This window comes from Podarcis cretensis (assembly GCF_951804945.1).
Source record: "Podarcis cretensis genome assembly, chromosome: 8".
Lineage (NCBI taxonomy): Eukaryota > Metazoa > Chordata > Lepidosauria > Squamata > Lacertidae > Podarcis > Podarcis cretensis.
Genome location: NC_137177.1, coordinates 12840664 through 12854586, shown reverse-complemented (window position 1 = coordinate 12854586; position 13923 = coordinate 12840664). Strand labels below are relative to the sequence as shown.

Below are 13923 nucleotides of genomic sequence, written 5' to 3'. Positions count from 1 at the left end.
TGGTCTATGCAAGGCCCACCCCCATTCAGAGTATAAGATCTACTGAAGGAATATATATAGGAAGCATTATGTAGATGAACAATGGTCCATCTAGTCTAGCATCTTGTTCTTGCCATGGGTTATATGGGAAGCCCGTAAGAAAGATCTGAGTGCAACAGCTCCCTTTCTGCAGTTTCCAGTAACTAGTAATCAGACAAATAGTGCCTCCAACGTTGCAGGAAAAAATATATCAATAGAGGATGGTAAACATGAATTTATCCAGTCCACTTTTGAAGCTATCGAAGTCGGTAGCCTTTGCTGCCTCTCGTAAGATGGCGTTTGTAGCAGAAAGTGTTGTGTTCATGTACCTTGACGCAGACCTATTCCTCCTACACAGTTACTAAAGTTTTCTAAACCCATTTCCCCCCTGTCTGCAGTGGCATCTCTGACATGTGAGTCTTGTTTCAATGAAGGAAAAGATTGCACAAATCCCACCACTGAGGAGTGTGACGAGTCCAGTGACCAGTCCTGCTTCTCTTCCCGTGGAGTTGGCAAACTGTGTAAGTGAGAAGAACTTTCAGCCTCTTTGATCACCAAAACGTAAACCCCCTGACTCACTTTCTAAGGCCATATCTTAGCCACAAGCCACGGAACATGACTTTTCATAAAGTGGTGTTCTAGGTTCTGCATTGCCTGTAGGAGCAGGGAAGAAATTCAACTCAGTTCATATTTAAAGGTGCGTTTACTCAATTGGCAGAGCAAAATAAAGCCATCCTTCAGAATCTACCCTTCTCCCATTTTTGCAATTCAGTTGTCCGGCCATGTAATCAATAGACAAATGCACATACTAGGGTAAAGTGTGCATATAAGAAGCTACAACAAAATCAAGCAACAGTCACCTAATTCATAAGAAGAGCTAAAAATAAAGATAGAAAAGATGGATACCAGTAACAGCAACAATAGAAGCCAAACAATACCCCAACCCAAGTTTCCATTCAGCAGCCTCAGCTTTTTTAGTTGGAGTCAGTCTATCAGGTTCCCATCTCCCAGGCCAAGTGAAAAATAACCTGCAAGGCAGAGAGCTAGTCCGCCAGGATTCACAGCCAATATATTCAACAAATATCCCCCCCCACCCCCATGGGGGAAACCATAACTGCTTAAATCAGTATGACCCTGCAGATAGGGTCTAAGAGTGAAAATAACATTCACACTAAATGTTGATGGGGGTGAGAGTTGGAAACTGATATGAAAATGTAGAGAAATGAACTTAAAATAAGAAACCAAGAGAAACTGACACTGACATATTGCCCTTTCCTAATTGCCTGTGGTACATGCTCCCTTTATGAATTCCAGCATCGACTCTCATTGGTCCAGTTACAAGGTGGATTTATTTCAATCAAATCAATTTCAATCATGATTTAAATCACTAGTCATTAAAACTTGATTTAATTATTATTATTTTTACAGAAAGACTCATTCTTGCTGGTATAATCTTAATATTTACGAGATGAAGTTTCCGTTTTTGAATAATAAATTTTCAGAGTAGTTTTTACAGTTATATCAAAAATAACTGATTTGGTTATACTATTAGAAATACATTCACAGATAATTATGAAATTTTTGTGAGGTTTAATAAATTAACTGTTTATATTTGGACAACTTTTCTGCTGTACTTTACTGAAAGGAGAAAAATAATCATTTCATTAATAACAATCTAAACAATTTATTTAACTAAAATAATAACATTATAGCATATGTATCCAAGTTTGTTAACTGATGTGGTTAAATGATTTTTTAAGAAATATCTTGGAGGGAGTTATAGCACACATGAAAAACTTAAAACAAACCCTTATTTCCTGATGAGGATAGCCTTTGGACCATAATGTAAGATTTTCCGTCCAAAAGCATTTATTTTTTTAAAAAAATCCAATTTAAATTAAAAAGGTCCAATTTAAATTGAAAAAATCTGATTTAAATTAAAAAATCTGATCATTTTGATTTAAAAAAATAATAATAATGGATTTTTATCCACCCTGTCCAGTTACCTGGGTAGCCACAAAACATTTCATTCATGAATTGCTTCCCATGAAACCTCCTGAACTAATAAGAAGGGTGGTAGAAACCTCTGGACAGCCAAAGGTACTCCAGTCCTGACTCACATTCAACAAATAGATAAAACTGGAGAAATCTCTTTCTGCTCCAAGCAGGGCCTGCTCAACACAATTGGATACCTGAGTCAAACCATGAAATGTTCCCCACAACGCAGACCCGGAAGAAAGGGTGACTGAAGATTAGGCTTGGGCGATTTATTGATATATCGCCCCAGGACCGGTATGAGGGGCAGACCGTGATGACAGATTCACTCAGCAGTAAATCGGAGGGGGAAACCCTGCCTATCCTGAGTCCCTCTGCCTCCAGCACCCAGCACGCTAAGGAAAAACTAAGCAAGCTGCAGCCTGGAGCTGGAGGCAGAGGGACTCAGGAGGGGTGGCAGTTTCATGAAAGATATATCGCTGAGTGAAATCACCATCGTGGTCTGTCTCTCATACCGGCAGTGGGAGAAACAAGCTGCATGACAAGGCTTATAAAGGTTATTCCTCCCTCTCTCCTTAAACTGCTTGGGTTAAGAGCACACCGCTACCCTCGCCTCAGCCAAGCAATTTTGCAGAAACCCCAAATCACCAATGGCTCACATGAGCCAATAGTGGGGCGGGGACTCAGTTAAAGTGCTCCCCCTCCCCAGCTGCAAGAACCTGGATGGAGTGCAGACTCCGGCCAGAGACAGCCTTGGCTGCCACCTGCCTGCTTTTTCAGCACAGGAGGAAAGACGGAGCCCACTCTGCCAGTCAAAGGCAGCCAAGCAGTACAGGCAGCCCTGCAAGGCACAGGTAGGGTGGCTTTGCAGCCTGAGCTTTGCAAATGACCACCCCAGAAGGAAAGAGGCAGTGTGCCTGCAAGGACACCCGCAAGGTGGAGGGAGCCTCAAAAAGGAGCTCCGAGGTGGTATTTGCTAAAATGCATAGAACTCAAGATAAGGTATGTTGGAACTGTAAGGAGAAGGAAGGGAATTTCTTTCAAATGTGGTGGATGTGTCCTAAGATTAAAGTCTACTGGGATATGATATATAAAATACTTTTAGTAAAAAAACCAGAGGCTTTCTTATTAGCGATCATAGGTGAAGAAATTCCCCCAAAAAAGACATAAATATATTTATGTATGCTACCATGGCAGAAAGGATACTTTTAGCCCAGAAATGGAGAGGGAACTTCTTTCATATGTGGTGGATGCATCCTTAGATTAAAGCCTACTGGGATGTTTTTTATATATATATGATGAACTGGAAAAAGATTTTCAAAAATAATTTTAGTAAAAAAAAATAGAGGCTTTTTTATTAGGGATAATAGGTGAAAAAATTCCCCAAAAAACATAAATATATTTATGTATGCTACCACGGCAGAAAAGATACTTTTAGCCCAGAAATGGAAGCAGCTGGAACTTTCAATGTTGGAAGAATGCCAGACAAAGATGATTGAATACGCCGAGCTGGCGAGACTGACGGGGGAAATCTGAAACCAGCAAGACAAAGTGTTTGAAAAGGACTGGAGTTAATTTGTACAATATATGAATGAACATCACAAACATTTTAAAACATTTACAGGATTGATTTAAAATATTTTGTTAGGTTATGATTTGATACCTGTATATAAATATTAGAAGTAGGTCTTTTAAGTATGGAGGTAAAGTAAACAGGGTGATTTAGAAATGAGAAGATAAAAGTGATTGCATATGGAAGTCAGGGAGGGGGACGGGAGGAAGTCAATGCTCAATTTGAGCAAACATATATGTGGCTCAGCTGGGGGAGAGGAACTGACGAGGTGGTGGAAGATCTTGCCTGCAAGGATCAAACCACAGCTTCAAAGGCAGCAGCCTCAGGCAATGCTTTTCTTGGTGGTCAGATCCCCTGCCCCTCTGGATCCTGCCATATAAGGAGACCTTCAACCCTTGCCTCATGGGTGGACCAGCCCTAGATCCCTGCAACGAACAACAGGGACATGGGGTGGCTCAAATGGGGGAGAGGAACTGACGAGGAGGTGGCAGATCTTGCCTCCAAGGATCACATCACAGCTTCAAAGACAGGAGCATTAGGCGATGCTTTTCTTGGTGGTCAGATCACCTGCCCCTCTGGATCCTGCCACATAAGGTGATCGTCAATCCTTGCCTCATGGGTGGACCAGTCCTATCTCCAGGTCTAGTTATTTTCTTTTCCAATTCTTTCTTTTTAGCACTTTTGGGGTCAACAATGGTTCTCAAGTCCTGCATCGATACAGAGTTGTGTGATGCAAACTATTCCAGTGTCTCCATAACCTCATCAATATACTTGCGCAACAAGCTCTCCTGCTGCAAGACAGATATGTGCAACAGCGGACCTCCTGAAAGTAAGTATCATCATCAGAAAAGATGATCTCACAAAACTCAAGTAATGAGAGAGGTCAAAGAAAGACAAACAAGTTTTGGGCAGTATCCTGATGTCAGGGACTGGCTAGACAAGGAAGGGTTGTGGCAGTCAGTCGCTCCAGGAGGTGCGTGAGGGTGACTCTAGAAAAGAATATTTCAAACCTGATTCAGACTGGTGGGACAGGGAGGAGCCACTGACAGAGGGAACGAGCAGGGAAGCATTGGAGCCATAGTATGGGGGTGGCGGGAACTAATAGAACAAAACCCAACATCCCAATAAGAAGATTACCTGAACAACATGCAGCATCTATTAGCAAGAAATACAAGGGAGCATAACAGTTCTACCATAGTCCTAGAAACACCCCTCCCATAATGTTACCCACAGTTCCTCTCCTGCAGCAGCTTCTGGCATTTACATTCTATGCTTTCCTCCAAAAAGCTTGAGCTTCCGCTCACCATTGTAACCTCAAAATATCCAGTGAAATAGCTCAAGCTGAGAGATGGTTCCTGGCCCCAGGCCACTCAGCAAGTGTCATGGCTACAGTGGAATTTGAACCCTGGTTTCCTAGATTCTAGTCCAACCCTCTAACCACTACAACTCGCTGTCTCATTGGTTTCCCAGAGTTCTAGCCCCCAAACCTAGACCAACCCACTTTCCTTGATGCATTTGTAGAGATATTTTTAGTGGGACAGGTCTCTGTCCTTCTTGTATGGGAGGGAACTGATTTCTTTTAGGTGTCCATTCAGGGAATTAATATCTTCAAGTTAAAGCAAATGCTAAGAAAGATGTATTAGATGCAATGGGCTCCAGTGCCACCTAATTACTAAGGTATAGAGGAGCACTATCTACACAAAGGGGAGACGAACCAGGTGGTGCAAACAATAGAAAGTTTAAAAAATTGCACTGAAGGAAATGTGGCCCTCACTGAAACAATTAATATGAACGTTCCATCTCTAAGCCCCGGCTAGGCTCCTGGCGTACACCAGCTGCTGACGCAGGCCTGTATCACCATCCTTTTCAAACTAGAGACAGAAACTGGGGTTGGGATTTGAACCAAGAACCCCAAAGCTGGAAGCTGCGCTGAGCTGGAGCCTGGCTTAGTGAGCTACCATGAATTGCAGACTGAGACCCTCAGGTGCAGAGGAAGATAGGAATAACACCACACCAGTCCTGGTGTTCCTTGGTTTGGTATTCATTAGTTTGTTCACAGGCTGCAATAATGGATGTCTTTAGCTTGATCCAGTGTACATCAATCTTATCAGGGAATTCTGAAAGCAGACTCCTTAAGAGTCATTTGGAAGCAATCCCACTTAATGGGATCTTGAAAGACTTGAGTGTTCATTTTGTGCCTTGATTTCTTTCCTTGAAGCCGGCGTTAAGGTATAATTTGATAGCCATCGTGGAGTGTATTAGCTGGTGATCTGTCCAGCAGTTGTCAGTGCTCATCATAGCTCCTGTAAGGAGCACATCATGGCGATCTTTAGCACAGACGATGACGTAGTCTAAGAGGTGCCAGTGGTTTGATCAAGGATGCCACTATGAAGTTTAAAATTAATTTTTCTGTCAAAAGAGTGTGTTGGTAATAACAAGGTTGTGCGCTGCATATATTGTCAAAAGTAAGATGCTGTTCTGTTGCTGTTTTCAATTCCTTCTTTTCCAATAGTCCCAGGCCACAGATCGAAATCTCGCCCAACGCCTACATTAAAATCACCCAGGAGGAGGAGTTTATTTTCCTTATAGTTTCTGAGAGTAAAATTTTTCTTTAATGCCTTCATCAGCATCCAGTGTTGATGCATAAGTGCTTATAATGGTAGCCTGTTGGTTTTTGGTGTGCTTTGTTTGAGAGGTTGAGAGTCACTCATTATTACCGTTAGAGACTTCTGATAGGAGCTTCACAAGATCATTTTTGATAGCTAAGCCTACCCCATGTATCAGATGTTCTTGTTACAGAAGAAAGTGTAGCCTCCTTTTCCTTCTACTCAACTGCCTCATTCCTTGAGTCAGAACGACTGAATCTGTATCCACTGCCCATGTGCCGGTTCATGAGTAAGGATTTCACGATCCTGCCCCATTACCATTTGCCAATCGCCATGGGACTTTTTGGGTTTCGGATGGGTTTTTGGAAGACCCCTGTGTGTGAATTTGTTTTATGTGTGTAGATCAGTTAATGCTGACCAAGGCACAATCTTCCCAGTAGGGCTCTGTTCCGATGGCATGAGTAGTCACAATGAACCGGTAAATTGCTATCTGCTACAGCCTTCATCTGTCTTCACAGCTGTTCTAACATACCGCTTGTAATCATCAGCCTGTTCCGCCATTGAGGACTTTTTGGGGATCATTCTTTCTCTAGCTCCTTTTCTTTGACCTTACTGCCTTGGGTGCCCCTGCTAGGAGTACGAGATTCCCGATGGCTTCGCTCACTCAAGTCATAGGAACGTGCAAACCAACTCACCACAACAAGGTGATGATCCAGTAAGTGAGAAAGCAGTATGATACCTCTGGATTGGCCAGCCCTTCTACAAACATCCGCAACATGGGCTTCTGCCTTCGCCAACGGGAACAGGGCTTTCTAAGAGGATCTTTGCATTATTTAACAACATAGCATAGTAAAAGAAAGACTGCAGACACAACAAAACCAAAAACCATGTATCAATAACAAGATTAATTGAACAGCATGCAGCATACATGAGCAAAACTTATAAGGGAGCTTCACAGTTTTACCTTAGTCCTAGAAACATTCTTTGCATGATGCTACTCACAGTCCCTCTCCTGCAGCAGCTTCTGATATTTACATCCCTACTCTTTCCTCCAAAGAGCCCTCATGCTCTCCATTTTAGCCTCAAACACCCGTGTAAAATAGGTGAGGCTAAGGGGCAATGTCTGGCCCCAGGTCACCCAGCAAGTGTCGTGGCTTAAGTACAGATTTGAACTCTGTTCTCGTCCCACCCTTGTTTCTGATCTAGATGTTCACATTCCTGTGTTCCTGATGTAGACCTTCACTCACCCCTCCTTCCTTGGTGGAAGGAGGCACCATTTTGTAGTTCTCTTTAGCATTCCCAATACCCTGGTGTAAGTTTTTATTGTAAACACTATAACAACACTAGGACAAAGAATTCTTGGAGTGGTAATTTCCTAAGGGTGCTGAGAGTTAATTGGGAAACCCCTATTCCCTTCACAGAGCTATGGATTAGCAAACAAACCCTACACAATAGCTCTTATTAGCTGGCATTTTTTCTTAGGTGAAATCATTATTTTACCAAAACTAAACACGTTTTCCCAGAAGTGTTTTTTAAGGACAAAACTACTAAGAACTTTCCTTCTCTTTCCCACTCTAAGGAAGAGAGCCATTTTGTAGAATTTTATCATCGTTTCTGTGCATCTGTGGCTGCCATTTTGTCTCTCAGAATGCCCCCCAATGCTGCTCAGTGCTAAGCCCAATTGCTTAAAGTGGTATCCCTGTGCTTGAAATGTATGCTGTGAATGTGGCCCCAGTCAGAAATCTCTTGCACCATGCCTTAATGTAGCCCTGGATGAATGGAGCATGGCTGAAGCACTCTGCTTGGAGAAGTGCTGGAAGGTGGTAGGCATCGCTCTTTGAAGGAAAAGTACAATTCCCACCCCTCATATACAGTACATTGTGGTTTGCATCTGCAAAAGAAATACATTGACTAACTGCAATGTTGGTGTGGTGATTGTTTTGCAGTGCCTGAGAGTGAGACGAGGGAGCCCAATGGGCTGAAGTGCCCGAGTTGCTTCTCCATCTTGTCAGACAATTGCGAGGGCTTGAAGACCGTCAGCTGCAGAAATGAGGAGGATCAATGCTTCTACCTTGGAGGTCTCATGAAGTTCGGTGAGTCTTGTATGATGGAGTGCAACTAGTGCCGCATCTGTACTATGCATTTAAAGCAGTATCATGCCACTTTTAGCAGTCATGACTTCGTCTAAAAGACACTAGGATAGTTAGTTTATTAAGGGTGCTGAAAGTTATTAGGAGACCCACGTTGCCCTCACAGAGTGTCTGGGATGGGCAGGAGCCCAAGGAGGAGGGATGTGTGTGCAGGGAGGTGGGAGGAGGAGGGTACAGGGGAAGGGGCTAGTGATTTCAGCAGTTCTTGTCTGAAACCCTGTGCCTGTTTATTCCATTTTTTACCCAGCAACACCTTAAAAGCCTATTCACATAGGGACATACTCTATTCCCTTTTGCTGTTCATTCAATTGAGTTTTAAATGTAAGAGTTTAAAAGAGAGCCAGTGTGGTGTAGTGGTTAAGAGCGGTAGTCTCGTAATCTGGAGAACCGGGTTCGAGTCTCCGCTCCTCCACATGCAGTTGCTGGGTGACCTTGGGCCAGTCACACTTCTTTGAAGTCTCTCAGCCCCACTCACCTCACAGTGTTTGTTGTGGGGGAGGAAGGGAAAGGAGAATGTTAGCCGCTTTGAGACTCCTTAAAGGGAGTGAAAGGCAGCATATCAAATCCAAACTCTTCTTCTTCTAAATGTTTTAATGGTTTTAACTGCTTTTATTGCTAATGTAAGTATTTCTTGTAAGTCCCTATCAGTTTTTACTGCATTCAAGCGGTATATAGATTTTGTTCAATAAAAATACATCTTCAAATTTGCACTTTAAATTGGAGGGGGCAGGATGGAGACCCACAGTCCCAGGGGCCAAAGGCACTCCTCTAGGACTCTCTCTCTCTCTCTCTCTGGCCCTTCAGATCCTCCTTAGCCATACCTCCTCTCCCTAGGCCACACCCCTCACAAGCCCCACTTCATAGCCTACCTGTATGCTTTGGCCTGGCTGGATTGTTGCCCCTGAATCTTGGTTACCTGGAGGGAGTATAGAGAGCGGGGAGGGGGGTTGAATGTATGTATAAAATAGCCTGCCGTGTAAAGGTTAATTTTACATATGTTTCCATTGGCCTGTGGACCTCCCAGAAGGTCACCCAGACTGGAAAACGGCTCTTGGGCTGAAATAGGTTGCTCACCCTTCAGTTTGAGGGAGAGGGTTTTGGATTCCAAAAATATGTGTGTGTGTGTTTTTCCAACAGGAGGAAGCATCCTGATGGGCGCTGTCCGAGGCTGTGCAACAAGTAGTACGTGTGACTACAATCAGGGGTTGCTGGAGACTGATCTTGAATCATCAGGATTTAAGATCACTCAATTAGAGTGCACTGAAGCAATGGACGAGGATGCCACAGAAGACACCACCATTTATGATGGCCTAGTGGTTGAAGCAGGGGTGGTCTCAGACTGAGGACTCCCAGGCTTTCTTTCTAGAAGTCTAGAAGCTCCTCCTCAAAGAAAGGGTGTATTTGACTTTCATGTGCAAATGAAATCATTCAGTCATGTCGAAAATAAATATATATGGTTAATAATGTGTGTTGTTATTTTACCAAATGCAACATAATAATACAGTGGTACCTCGGGTTAAGTACTTAATTCATTCTGGGGTCCGTACTTAACCTGAAACTGTTCTTAACCTGAAGCACCACTTTAGCTAATGGGGTCTCCTGCTGCTGCTGCTGCTGCTGCCACCGCGCCGCCAGAGCACGATTTCTGTTCTCATCCTGAAGCAAAGTTCTTAACCCAAGGGACTATTTCTGGGTTAGCGGAGTCTGTAACCTGAAGCATATGTAACCTGAAGCGTATCTAACCCGAGGTACCACTGTAGTGCTTGGAGATGGGAGATACCTTTGGCAGCGAGCAGGGGTGAAATCCCTGGCCAGTCTTTCAGGTCCAATTTTAATCAATAATTAGTCGACTTTGGTGCATCCCATTTCTTCACTTAAGGTAAAATGGGGAGAAACAAGAAATGGAGAAGAAGAATGCAAGAAATTGGGCTGCCTTGCTGTCAAGAGTGGTACAGTAGTACCTCTGGTTATCTACTTAATTCGTTCCGGAGGTCTGTTCTTAACCTGAAACTGTTTTTAACCTGAAGCACCACTTTAGCTAATGGGGCCTCCCGCTGCTGCCGTGCCACCGCCGAGCGATTTCTTTTCTCATCCTGAAGCAGTGTTCTTAACCGGAGGTACTATTTCTGGGTTAGCAGAGTCTGTAACCTGAAGCATATGTAACCTGAAGCATATGTAACCCGAGGTACCACTGTATATCCCATTTTACCACTAGAGGTATAATGGGGAGTGCCACAGCAGATGTGCTGCGCAACCCCCACCAAAGCTAATATTTCAGGAATTTCTTTAAGAATCAATCCATGAGTACAGCATATTTTCTTATGCAAACCCATGTAAATATTCTAAGGTATTTACTTTAAAGTTTGTTGTGGCCTGTCCCTCTTGAACAAATTCAGATACTTCTTAAAGTGTCGTTTTGAAATTCCTGGGGAAGATTAATCAATCACAGTCCTATACTGGGACACATTTCAGTCTTGTAACAGTTCAGACTGAATGTTGAGGCAGACAATTCGGCCTCACAGTTAAAGAGAGCCAGCAAGCTTTGCATCCATTTTTTAGGGGGACTAGGGTTTCTTCTGGTTCCACAAAAGTTTGAGTTAACTCTTTCTTAGTAAAAACACAATTTTCACAGAGTGTCGGGCCTAATGAATACAACAGCTCATTTCCTGTGGGTTTTACGCCATGAAATCAGTTACCAAGATGAAAGATCCCCAAACACCTCGCATCTGCCTAAGTCTCCTCTCCAGGGCTTTTTCCATGACTGAGACTGTGTACAGTTGATCTCTCCTCCGCCCTTTTCATGCCCCTCCTGGGATTTTTTTTTTGGGGGGGAGAAGGGGAGTAGCCTGTTGCAGGAGGAGGAGGAGACACCTGTGACCAGAGGCACCAACCTGAGCCCCAGAATGTGGGTGCCCACCACACACAAGCACAACATGATGGTATGACATCACGTCAGGCCATCACCTGCTGGCCTTCAAGTAGAGATGTGTATTGATGCTCGGAAAAGTTGTATTTATTAGATATTATCCTCCCTTCCTCATGTTTGTAAGTTCAGCAGAGAGTGGTGCGAAGCCTGAAGCCTGGGGGGCACTGAGCTCAGCCGCCCCCAGGCTTCGGGCTTCGCGCAGCTCTCCCACGGCTTGTGGAGAGCTTCCTGAAGCCTGGAGAGTGAGAGGGGTTGGTGCGCACCTACCCCTCTCGTTCTCCAGGCTTCAACTCAAGCCTGCATTCGCCCCACAGGATGCACACACATTTCCCCTTCATTTTTGGAGGGGGAAACGTGCGTCCTATAGGGCAAAAAATATGGTAATAATCACACAGATTCTTGCTTGGAAAAGGTAAAGATAACATTCACTCACTCAGAATACTTGTTGAAGAGTAACAGATACAGCAGCTTTGTCCAGAGGGGCTTAAAATGGTGATCCAGTTACAAAGACATACTTTGGTCAAGTTTATGATGGAGTCTAAGCTTTGGAGCTCAGACAAGCAAATGGTTCTACATTGCTGGAAGAATGATGATGAGAGAGCAAAGAGGGAGAGGAAGTGCCCACACCCTCCCCAAAACGGAACCACCCAATCATGCTCCAGATAGAAGTGAATCCACAACCTGATTGGCTTACAGTAGAATTCCGGAATTAGCCAATCATGTGCAGCCCATTGTGTAAATAATGCATATAAAGCAGATACTTTGAGGGGATTTTCATTCATTCCTCCTCACCACTATGAGCTGAATAAAGAGCATGAAATCACTTTGCGACTCTTGAGTATATTTCACAAAGGTATGATGAGTATGGACTCCAAGGCCTTTAAGGCATGTGGTTGAAATCCCTTCCTGGAACTTTATTTAGATGTCCCCCTATTAAATCACATTACCAGCAAGAGAAGAATAGATTGCACCTTTCTTGTGCCATCTGATTTTTTTTTTTTTGGCAGTGCTTCCCAGAGCCATGTCAACCTGCACCTGAACACTCACTCCAGCCTCACCTTTCAGAATGAGGCCCACTCTTCACTCTGTTTAACAGAGACAGTTCCTGGGTTCTCTCTCACTTGACTTTTGGGGGGAAATAAATCCAAAGTAAGTGGGCATAATATTTGGGCCATGCAACCCTATACATACTGTCATGGTAGGGTTGCCATATTCCCCAAAGTGAAAATCTGGACAAAATGACACCATTTTCAACACAACACTCTCCTTTGCAGATGGCACACTTTATAGAAACCTTGATTTACTTGCTGTCCTATAATCAATGTTTTGTGTTTCCAGGCGCCCTACCCCTACCCCCACCTAGCAGACCATCTTAAACCATAAATAATGAGGCACGACAAGTTCTTATTTTAGGTCAAAGGATCTCCCTGACCAGTGCCGGATTTACGTATAAGCTAAACAAGCTATAGCTTAGGGCCCCACTCTCTTGGGGGCCCCCCAAAAAATAAAGGGGTAAAAACTGGATGTACATTTCCAAATATAAGATAAAAAACAAATAAAATAAAACCTACACACAGCAACAGTGAATTGAATTTTATTATTACCATCACAGACCAGTTCCGGCTCACTTACAATACCAGGAAAATCATAAAACACAACAGGAATACATTGAATTGCAATTGGGTATAACAGAGACAATTCAGATATAGTGGCAATTAAAAATATATATTAAATCTTGATTACTAAAATATAACCTAAAATTATCATTTAAAACCTTAATCATTCTGGTAGTATAGCTTGTTCCCTAAGTTTTATGGCAGTCGCACAGAATTTGGCGACGCTTAGCGTGATCTCTAGATCCTAGTCCTCTACCAGTAGTTTTAGACATTGAAGTTTGGACCCATTTAGAGATTTTTGTATAACAGGAGTGATAAATACCGAGCGTATATCCCTGTAGAAAGGGCAGCATAACAAGACATGAGAGACAGTTTCTACCTCCATCAAGCTGCATGGGTAGACTCATTCCATGTATGGTGTTTTGTTTTGTGTAGGCTCCTATGATTTATTTTTTATTTTAAAAAAAGTTTTATAAGTTGTATGTCTTTCTTTCTCTTGATCCTTTTACATGGTTTTGTATATTTTGTGGTATTTTATGCATTGTGATTTGCTGTTATTTCTATTGATTACAGATTGGTAATTCTTTATTGTGGTTGAACGGTTTAATTATTATTTGCTGATGTTTAATTTTACTGTTTACCATTAGATTCTGATGGATTGTTGAATGTTGCTTTGTTTGATATAAATTGTTTAAAGTTATTGTGACTTTTATATTGTTTTATGTTTTATTATATTTTTATGTCTTATTTATATGATGTTAGCTGCTCTGAGCCCGGCTTTGGCCAGGGAGGGCGGGATACAAATAAAAATTGTTGTTGTTGTTGTTATTTAAGTAGTGGGCCTGCTCCCTAAAATATCACCAGTTTGCTCATTTCTATATATAGGTATAGGGTGCCTACATTCTGCTATTTATAATTATTATTATAATTATAAATAAATAATAAATAAATAAATTATTATTATTATAATTACAATACATTATAATTATAATACATGTATTATAATACATTATAATAAATGGGGGACGCAGGTGGCACT

The 13923-nt window shown here is 42.5% G+C and overlaps 1 protein-coding gene across 5 annotated transcripts in view; it reads left to right on the top strand.

Annotated features, from left to right (window-relative positions):
• LOC307221652 (phospholipase A2 inhibitor NAI-like) overlaps window positions 1–13923 on the top strand; it is a 70283-nt gene that overhangs the window by 36338 nt on the left and 20022 nt on the right. For 2 of the 5 annotated variants that reach the window (XM_079986378.1, XM_079986375.1), the window contains 4 exons: window positions 417–539; window positions 4263–4415; window positions 8139–8285; window positions 9480–9723. The exons of 1 other annotated variant lie outside the window; for it this stretch is intronic. In XM_079986378.1, the coding sequence (XP_079842504.1) occupies window positions 417–539; window positions 4263–4415; window positions 8139–8285; window positions 9480–9685 (629 nt within the window). In that variant the 3' untranslated portion in view covers window positions 9686–9723. Of the gene's footprint in view, window positions 1–416; window positions 540–4262; window positions 4416–8138; window positions 8286–9479; window positions 9724–13923 lie in introns of those variants that run through there. 2 more of the 5 variants (XM_079986376.1, XM_079986377.1) reach the window with 1 other exon arrangement.